Below are 9,934 nucleotides of genomic sequence, written 5' to 3' on the forward strand. Positions count from 1 at the left end.
AAGAGTAACTATCTGTGGTTATCTGGAGCTCCTCCACTGCTTTTAAAAGGTCCGTTTGTACAATGTCAGGCTTCAGACAGGACCCTTCTGTTCAACCGGACGGTAGCTTCCCAAATCTTCCTCAACTCAGTTCTGAAGTAAACCGATCACAGGGATTCTAATGGGAGAGAGCATCCCAGCACCTACATTCAAGAGTTTTTTTTTTTAATTCTTAAAAAAAACCCAGTGTCCTGGCCTAATACCCCCCTGGCCTTTATCCATCATGGTCTCCTAATAACCCCCCTCTCTGAACTGGCTTCATCCCTCTGCTCTCCTCCCCACTGAGAGCTGGTGTGTGGGGAGAGGACTGGAGCATCATCCAGGAGGGGATGCACACTGTTGGGGGTGGAGGGGATCCCCGTGACCTGGGAAGAGCTCGGAGTGGACCTATGTAAGTGTAAGAAATTATTATAATAAAAATAAAACAAAATGTCTTGTGGGCTCTTCCTGATCATGTGAGCCTGTGTGCCTTTCTGTGTTTCCTTCATGGTCTAGACATCAGGAGTGACAGGGTCCCAGGCAGACCAGAGGGGATGAGGAGCTACCCATGCCTCTCCATCTGAAAGCCGTAGTAGGCTCTGTGGTCCTAAAGGATCCACTCGCAGGATCAGTGAATTCTTCTGCTCTGTTGCCTCAAAGCACCACCTGATGCTGGACCCCCTTGAGGTCCAGCAGGCTGGTCTGTAAAAAGCTACCGGGACACTCAGTCCTCTTGTATGATCCCTGTCCTCTGCAGGGTCTTCCGTCTCCTTTCCTCCTCCTGCCGTGCAGTGCTGAGCTGCTCCAGGCTGAGAACAGTGTGCTGCCGCCTGCAGAGGGCACCCCTGTGCCGCCTGTAGCTCCAGCACAGCACAGCACCAGCGAGACCCATGAGGCCCAGGACTGCAGCCGCAGAGACCAGAAGGACTCTCTCTTTTGCAGGACTCTGGCCTGGAAAAGACACATAGAACAACATGGTACCGTGGGAACAGTTACAGACAAGAGGTGCGGTTGGGCCCAGCTGGCCTGTGAGGTAGTGAGTAGCTCATTGATCTGGGGATCTTATCCTGCTCTGAGTGAGAGAAGCAACAACATGGCCTTGCGGCTTGTTCCCCACCTCCACCACTATGTGGGTAAAAAAGCACCTCCTGTCCTGACTGGAGGAGCTCATCCAGCTGTGTCTGGAGAGAAGCAAGAGTATTGGTTTCAACAACGCAGCTGGGCAGCTTGTTCCCCACCCCCACCACTCTTTATGTAAGGAGCCTCTGTTCTCTGTTTTAAATGCCCTTCCTGGTAGAGTGCTATGGCAGATGGGAGTAAAACCAGTCAAGCTTGCTCATCGTCTAATTCATTAATTGATGAGGAAGGTGGTTGCAAAGAACTGACCCTCTCAAAGGCTGACTGGGCTTGATCTGTTGCTCGTGGGTATTCTTTCCTGATCAATTTGTTTTATTTACTTAGACCTGTGCACATCAAAATTAACTCTGTGTGTCTGCGTAGGTTAAGTCACAGCAGACATTTCTCAAATGGCTGCCTGTGTGTATATCCTATCGGCTCTGTTCACCTGTTTGACGTGAGAGCCTACAGTCCAATGCACTTCACCCCAGTGTGAAACACTGCCAGTATTCTTGTTGGTTACTACTCTGCTCTCTGATCCCCTGTGCTTTGACATCAAAAGGGGGAGGATCTGATCCGTCATCAGAATTCCCATTCTCCTGGTGAGGGCCACGTCTCTCTGGAGCCTGTCTCGGCAGCGCAGGGACCACGAGCCAGATCATGTGATCTGTCCTGTTACCTGCCATACTGATTGACACAGTGCTGATGGTGTTTCCCTGAAGGTCCCTCACTGTGTAGCTCCCCTGGTCAGCTGGAGTGAGGGAGCGCAGTGTCAGAGAGCCGTCCTGCACTGACACTCTCTGCTCGTACCCGGGGCCGGGGAGCCCTGAGCTGCTCAGGAAGACTCTGGGAGACAGGCCAGATCCTGCAGGATCAAACAGCACCTCCACTGGACCAGCAGTGTGGAGAGGGAGAGACAGACTGTCTCCGGACCGCAGGGTGAGGACTTCTGATCGAGCTGAAATTCAAGGTACAGAGTAAGACGGATGCACACAGCAATCAGTCAACTGTTGAGTTTGAGAGCAAACTATTTTTTTAATCATATTTAAGTCTGGAAACTGAAGCTAGTTTCATAACAGCATTACCGTTTTCAGGTTTTGTCCGAGTCAAAATGCATTAAAGTGTTGCAATTCAAAATGTTTGATATAGCGCACAGTCCTTAGACTGTGACAGGGTACCTGTTTTTTTTCTAAAAAAAAGGTAGAAATACTCCAACACCTTTCCTTTATGTTTGTGAATGTGTATGTGCTGAAAGTGTATCATTACACTTCACACTTGTCCCCCAGATCACTGCAGTGATCCCCACTGGAGTATGTTATTGTGTTGGACAAGACGGCCACCTGTCTCCTTTCTGATCAGTCTGGGCAGGCTGGTTTCCCCACACTGCAGTACTAAAAACAACTGCTGACCTTAAAAGGAAAGGTTGCTGAATAATAACTGACGGATGTCTATTTTTTCTTTTTTAAATTTATGAAAAGCCTCACATGTCTTTCTTAAAGTTTATCCAGCATAAACATACAGACTTACCTGTATTAAGTTACTTTGTTTAAAAATGGTCCACCTCTGTAAAAGCTATGAGCAAGTCTCTTTAAGAGAGGATGATTAATATACTGTTTATACTGTGGTGCTTTCAATCTGTATATACCCATGCGCATTTTGCACATATTTTATTGTTTTACAGTGACTATGAGCATATTTTGCACACACCTAACTCTATTTATTTTATGTTGTATTGCTGTACTTATTTTATTTTAATTTTTCGTCTATTCTGATGTCTGTTTTTGCTTGTCTTGGGCTGGGCTGCTATAACACCTCAGATTCCCTTCAGGATCAATAAAGTCTTATCCATGATCCTGGGAAAGGAGGAGCTATTGGAGGGACTGGGAGATGGTTACTTGGTGGAAACGTGGACTGACAGGAGTGTCTGTGAGGGTTTTTTGGTGATCGCTGTCTGATAAATAAATCCAGTTTTGTTGGGACTGTTTGTTATGAAGCCCAACTTTGTTGCTTGGTTGGTGACAGACGTATAGTCGGAAAATCAGTAACCAATCCCTTCTTAATAAATAACACCTAACTCCTCCTATTAACCCCACACATCAGGGACTGACACTCATGAAAGAGTCACATTGTGCAAGTTTCCCACTGGAGCCCAACTCCTCACCTCCCACAGTGATGTGGACAGTGCTGATGGGGTTCCTCTGGGAATCCTACACTGTGTAAGTGCCCCCGTCTTCAGCTCTCACACTGGAGATCTTCAGCACCTGGTCTTGAACCCAGGCCTTCAGCCTGCTGGAGTTCAAGATCACAGTGCTGTCGAGCACAGAGCACAGCCTGCGAGACTCTCCTCCCTCAGGCCTGAACCACAGCTCTAACAGCCTGCTGTGTGTGCAGAGGGACACTGAGGGGGTCTCCCCAGGAGAGACTGATGTTCTCCTCGTGTCCTACAGGAAGACATGACAAGTGACCGGTCAGCAACACCCAGCAAGTCACATGGTTGTGTCCCAGAATTCCCTGTCTGTTCTGAAGAGAGAATTCAGTCATATACCCCAAAATCGTCTGAGTTGAGCCCTGGCTAAGATTGACCAAAGGCCCTGATCTGGGGTTTGGGATGAAGGAGATGGAAGACAAATTATAAACAGAAGATGCTGGTGTACCCTAGAGAACTGAGAGAGAAAACAACTGTAGGTCAGGTTAGCTGACACGAGTCAGGAATCACTACACTGTAAACACTCAATTCCCTCAAACTGCTCAGATCACAAGGAAGGAAAAGGACATTACCTAGAACTGTGAGCTTCACATCTCCGAGGAATATCCTCTCACTTCTGTCATTCACAAATCGACACTCATAGATATCTTCATCCGAGAACGTCACGTTACGAAGGATCAGGGAGCAATCTCCATCTCTGATCCTCTCTCTGGACAGCTCAGTTCTGTTCTCGAACCCAGGGCCAGTGAGGTTTAGCCCTCTGTTGAACTCCAGCACACAATGGTCAGCTGTCTCCCACTGGATAATCTTTCTCTCCTCAGGAGTGTGTCTGTAGGAGCTCCCATCACAGGGCAGAGTGACTGTGTCCCCATAGAGCCCAGACACAGAGTCGAGATCAGAGCACACTGGGAGACAGAGGACAGAGACAGAGAGAGACTTCAGCTCCCTTAAAACAGTGAGACACAGCACTCAGGACGTGACTGTAACTGCTTGTGGACAGCATTTCTTCACAGGAGAGCGAACGACAACTCTGATCTCTTACCTTGAAAGCAAAACACTGTCAGGGCAACAACCAGGACCGACAGGCTGAGGGACCTGCAATACGATTGCAATATGAGTGAGGGAATTAAAGCTTAAAAGAAAACCCATGTCCCAGGTGGTTTAAATAATAAGTTAGGAAAAATACAAGAGAAGAGAAAGCTCTTTGTAAAATGATGAAAAGACACCAGAGTAGTATAAAGCGACACCTTTCGTCAAACTTTTGACAGGTACCACGCCCCCTTTTCCAGCCAATGGTCGTCCGCGGTGGTTGGCTGTCCCGCCCCCTTGCCAGCCAATGCCGTGTTGTTATGTGTGCATGTCCCGCCCCCTCAGGAGCCAATGGTGTGGGTCGGAACTCCCGCCTCCCCCCCGGCCGGTCGGTCCGGCGCCTCAGGGTCCCAAAGCCCCAAGGCGGCGCATCCCTCGCTTTAGGTGTGTGAAAGTGTGTATTGGTTTGGAAGGGGACCATGTCTGCCGCGGGGTTGAGTGCGCTCTATTATAACCCTCGGAAATCGGGTAGTTACTGCGGCGCGGGGAGTCTGGTGCGGGCCGCGAGATCCCGGGGTGTGAGCAGCGCCAGCCGCGGCCGGGTGGTCGAGTGGTTGTCCGGCCAGGCTGCTTATACGCTGCACAAGCCGGCGCGCGTACGTTTTAAGAGAAACAGGACGCTGGTGTCCGAAATGGACTGGCAGTGGCAGGCCGACTTGGTGGACATGAGAGAACACCGCGAGTTCAACGACGGTTTCTGTCACATCTTAATGTGTATAGACATGCTGTCTAAATACGCTTGGGCCGTGCCGCTGAAAACCAAGACTGGAGGGGCCGTGACAGGCGCCTTCGGAAATATACTGCAAGAGGGGCGTGCTCCTAAAAAGCTACAAATGGACGAGGGTAAAGAATTTCTTAACAGGACCCTCCAAAATTTTCTCAAACGTGAGAATATTGAACATTTCGTTACGGCCAGCGATGTGAAGGCTAGCGTGGTCGAGAGGTTTAACAGAACTATTAAAACAAAAATGTGGAGGTACCTGACACACAAAAACACCTTTCGATATATCGACGTCCTTTCAGATCTTATTTACGCTTATAACCATAGTTACCACACGACTATTAAACGAACCCCGGCTTCTGTTACGTCCGACAACTCCCCTGAGGTGTGGAGAAAGGTCTATGATGAGCACTTTAAGAGAAAACCGTCAAAGTTTTCATTTAATGTGGGTGATCGCGTGCGGGTGTCCAAAATAAAGGGAGTGTTTGAGAAGGGATATGAACAGACCTTCACAGATGAAATTTTCATTGTCAAAGAGTGGACCGCGGCTCTGAGACCCTATTACAAACTGCAGGACTACGCAGGCGACGACATTAAGGGCTCCTTCTATGCCGAAGAGCTACAGAAGATAAACCCAGATGCTGAGAACGTCTACCGCATCCAAACGATTTTAGCAGCCAGGGGTCGTGGCAAAAACAAACAGCTTTTGGCAAAGTGGCGCGGCTGGAGCGATAAATTCAATAGTTGGGTGAAGGCTTCTGAGGTCCGAGACATATAGAGGTGGTGAAAAATGAACCCCAATGGTTTCTATGTGACGCTGGCTAGTAATTCATCCTCAAAGATGTTTCCAAAGAACACTAACGCGTGCTTCACAGAGCATCTGGCAAAGGCGATTGACCTGGACGGGGGCTGGGAAGTGGGCCTGGTCGAGCTGCACTATCCGCATACACTAAACACTTTTGATGAAGACGAAGTTTTTCTGTTCGTCAGCGAGGAGCTCAAGACTATCTGGACCTGTACCTTACAGAGAGGGTACTACGGCAACATCGAGCAGCTCTTGCATGAAATGAAACGGGCTGCTGAAAAATCCAAGTTAACGGCTGTAAGTCTTAAATACAACCCCATTAGCCGGTCGGTAAGGATTGTTAGTGATAAACGGTTTGTTATGCAGGTGCGTAACCGCCTAGCGCGGATGTTGGGTTTCAATTCGGGTGTCGCGGGTGTAAAATCACCGCACCCCGTCGATATGACTGGCGGATTTAACACCATGTATATATACACCGATATCATAGAACACCAGTTAATAGGCGACGTCTACGCACCGCTTTTGTGTTGTGTGCCCTTCAGAGGCGTGGATGGTGAATTTGTCACAGTATTGTACGACAAACCCCATTACGTGCCGGTGAGCATCGACCATTTTAACAACATCACTATTGTAATAAAGATGGATCAAAACGAACACGTGTCATTTGCATTTGGAAAGGTCATCGTCAAGTTGCATTTCAGACCTGTGAAAGCGACAAACATCTAAAAGGATGACGGTCATCAAGAGCTACGGGGATCCTTCTTTATATACGCACTACTACAAACAACAGGCTGGTTATGGATTACCAGGATTTTCAGGGCTACCGGTTCAGTACGGTGCTGGTATCGGGGGTATTTTCAGAGCGCTATTTAGAAAAGCCGTGCCTTTTCTGAAACGCGGGTTTGAAATAGCTAAGCCTCACATGGCATCGGCAGCTAAAAACATCGCCAAAGACGTGGTCGGCAACGTTACAAGCGCGGTCATGTCTAAGGTGGCTGCACATCAGCAGGAAGGTTCGGGTCTAGCATACATCCGCAGGGGTGTCAAGAGAAAAAGACAGATGTCATCATCTCACCGTCGGGGGCCGCCGAAACCTGATAAAAGAACGGCTAAGCGCAGACAGGCAACTCATAAAAGCTTCAGGTCGACCAAGAAGAGCGTGACACACCGCAATCAACGAGACACGAAACGAGACATATTTTAAGGATGGCTTTTGTTCACGGCGGGTCTGCAGAATGCACCAAGTTGGAGCTGGACATATTTCAATTAGCACCTACCCAAACAAGCGTCGAGAAAAGCTTTTACATAGAAGTTCCAACCCTCACGGCCCTAACGGAAAACGCACCTCTGGAGTTCTACGTCGCAGGCAACGGTGAAGATTATTTAGATTTAAACAACACCCTGCTCTATTTGACCTGTAAAATAACGGAAGCAGACGGTCGGGACATTGATGCGGCAGCCCGTGTGAGCCTGGTGAACTACCCCATCGCAGCCATCTTCAGCCAGGTTGACATCACCGTAGGAGACCGATTGATCAGCCAGAGCAACAACTGCTATCCTTACAGAGCCTTTATAGAGTCGGTCCTGAACTACAGTGAAGAGACGCTGAAGACGCAGTATTCAACAGGGCTCTTTTACAAAGACACAGCCGGGGAACACGAGTCCACAATTTTGGATGGTCCCAATCAGGGGTTCCGAAAAAGAGCATCATACACGACGCAAAGCCGAAAACTGGAGCTCCTGGGTCACATTCACGCCGACCTGTTTTTTCAGGACAAACTACTATTGAATGGCGTAGACCTGAAAATAAAACTCACGCGAAACAGAGATGCTTTCTGCTTAATGAACAACGCCGGAGAACACAAACTGAGCGTACTCTCTGCATCTTTGTTTGTGAAAAGAGTCAGAGTGTCACCCGGGGTCAGGCTGGGACACGCCGAAGCACTCCTGACGGCCAACGCTAAATACCCCATAGACCGCGTACAGATGAAAGTCTTCAGCCTGCCTGCAGGGAGCCGTGTGTGTAACCAAGAAAAAAAAAAACCTCTTTCTCGGACAGTTACCCAAAGTGGTCATTTTGGGGTTTGTGGACAACGCGGCATTCAGCGGCAGTTTTACCCAAAACCCCTTCAATTTTAAACACTACAACGTTAACTTTCTGGCTCTCTACGCGGACGGTGAACAAATCCCCACTAAACCGCTTCAACCAGACTTCCAGAATGGACATTGCGTCCGTGAATATTTTAATCTGGTGGAAACAGCCGGGAAGCGTCTGAAAGACAACCCACTTGTGGTGGACCACAAGGAGTACGCGCGCGGTTACACATTGTTCGCTTTCAACCTCAGCCCCGACGACGAGTGCACAGGACATTATTCACTTATCAAAACGGGTAATCTGAGAGCTGAAATACGCTTCGCGCTACCGCTACCCACTACAGTTAACATGGTTGTGTACGCGCTGTTCGACAACGTGATAGAGCTGGATATGAGACGTCAAGTCATTTACGACTTCAGCTAAAAAGCACGGGAGGCCACACAACCTGCACATAAAGATGAACACCAAACAGCTGGAAGACATTCTAACCCGAGACCGCTACACCCGAGACAGTTTTCTAGGCGTGTTCCCCAGTGATGCCCTACCACGCGAGAGACTGGCGCAGCGCCCGTTGTGTTTAATAGTTAATACTTACCCACACGACCGCCCCGGTGAACACTGGCTGGCTATTTACTTACCCGACGACGAGGGCGCAGAATTTTTCGACTCCTACGGATTTTCACCCGAAGCCTTTTTTCTTTCCCAAGAACATTATTGATTTCTTAAACAGAAATGCTAACTCCATATTTTACAACAACAGACAATTGCAAGATTCTTTTGCAGTGACCTGCGGTCTTTTTCCTATACCATAGATGTAAAGGCTTATCTTTTAGAAACATTTTAGAACTTTATTCTACGAATGCAATCCAGAATGACCGCCTGGTGGAAATGTTTCTGAAAAACCGACGTCGTGTGAGACGGAGACCCCTGTACCCTTTCAAGCCCTTTGAAAATACGAATGTTCAATTATGCGGGTGTTTACGACAATTTAAAACATGTCATAAATGTTAATCGACCGTCTAAAATAAAAATGAAATCGAACCATTTCGACGTCTGTGTGGTTATTATTTAAAAAGAACACAAAACATGAATTAAAATCAACACAATATTTTTATTATACATTCGCTGTTATAGAGCTCAAGCTTTTTTTAATACATGTTACAGCCAAGCCATTTTTAACCATATTGCGCTCGCTTTTTAATATACATTTCAAGTCATTTAACACAAACACACATACCCAGAGAAAAAATGTTACAAAGACAACCTAGGTATTAATGATCGTCTCCTTTCAGCGGTTATCTTAGAGACCGGGTCGACCGGCGACAACTCTACCGGTTGTTATAAAGTTTTGACCGACGCGGCACACCCCAGCGGGGCAGCCTTGAGTTTTTCAAGTAGCTCTCGGTTACCAGCGTTGGCTAGCAAGGTGCCTTGCACGTTGATTTCTGCCATAGCCTCCATGAACACATCCCAACCTTTTGGCTTCTTACCAACAGCAACTGCTTGCTGCTGCGTGAGAGCCCTGACAAGATCAATCATGTGAGAGCCCTCAACGGGTACCCCCTTGTACACAAATTCCCCCTTTTCATTCCAGGCTATTAATGGTTCATTGCGGGCCATGGTCTTTAACAATATCTCAGCATTTCTCCGGAACCGCTGAGACACGCTGTCCAAAATATACCCAAAGTCAGCGTCGCTCGATGACGGCGGTTGTGCTAACGTGGGTGATAGTTCGGTGGGTGCATTTTCCGGTAATACAACGGTTAAAGTCCCCTTTTCGGAAGTCTCCTGGCGTACTAATGTCAAATACCATTGTAACACCTGGCTGTACAATTTCACTTCTTCATATTCGGCCAGATGCGAGTTCTGAAGAATGTCACGCAT

At 48.0% G+C, this 9,934-nt stretch overlaps 1 protein-coding gene across 1 annotated transcript; it reads right to left on the reverse strand.

The window, feature by feature from the left end:
• Window positions 1–742: 742 nt before the first annotated feature.
• Window positions 743–9,934, reverse strand: LOC148827846 (uncharacterized). Its single transcript, XM_088926386.1, has 7 exons — window positions 9,882–9,934; window positions 9,460–9,572; window positions 7,031–7,049; window positions 4,383–4,435; window positions 3,913–4,245; window positions 1,658–2,092; window positions 743–969 (listed from the first exon to the last, which is right to left on the reverse strand). The coding sequence occupies exons 1-7, from the start codon at window positions 9,932–9,934 to the stop codon at window positions 743–745; spliced, it is 1,233 nt and encodes a 410-aa protein (XP_088782512.1).

Source organism: Atractosteus spatula, chromosome 10 (assembly GCF_055471065.1).
Source record: "Atractosteus spatula isolate fAtrSpa1 chromosome 10, fAtrSpa1.hap1, whole genome shotgun sequence".
Taxonomy (NCBI): Eukaryota; Metazoa; Chordata; class Actinopteri; order Semionotiformes; family Lepisosteidae; genus Atractosteus; species Atractosteus spatula.

Bases quoted from the DNA above. Each gene is read 5' to 3' on its own strand.
- LOC148827846 (XM_088926386.1), bottom strand. From the start codon at position 9,934: ATGCGTGACATTCTTCAGAACTCGCATCTGGCCGAATATGAAGAAGTG. The intron at 4,246-4,382 runs GTAAGAGATCAG...TCTGTCTCCCAG, and splicing joins GACAGTGTTTTGCTTTCAAG to TGTGCTCTGATCTCGACTCT. The intron at 970-1,657 runs GTAACCAACAAG...TGTCTTTTCCAG, and splicing joins GGGGATCAGAGAGCAGAGTA to GCCAGAGTCCTGCAAAAGAG.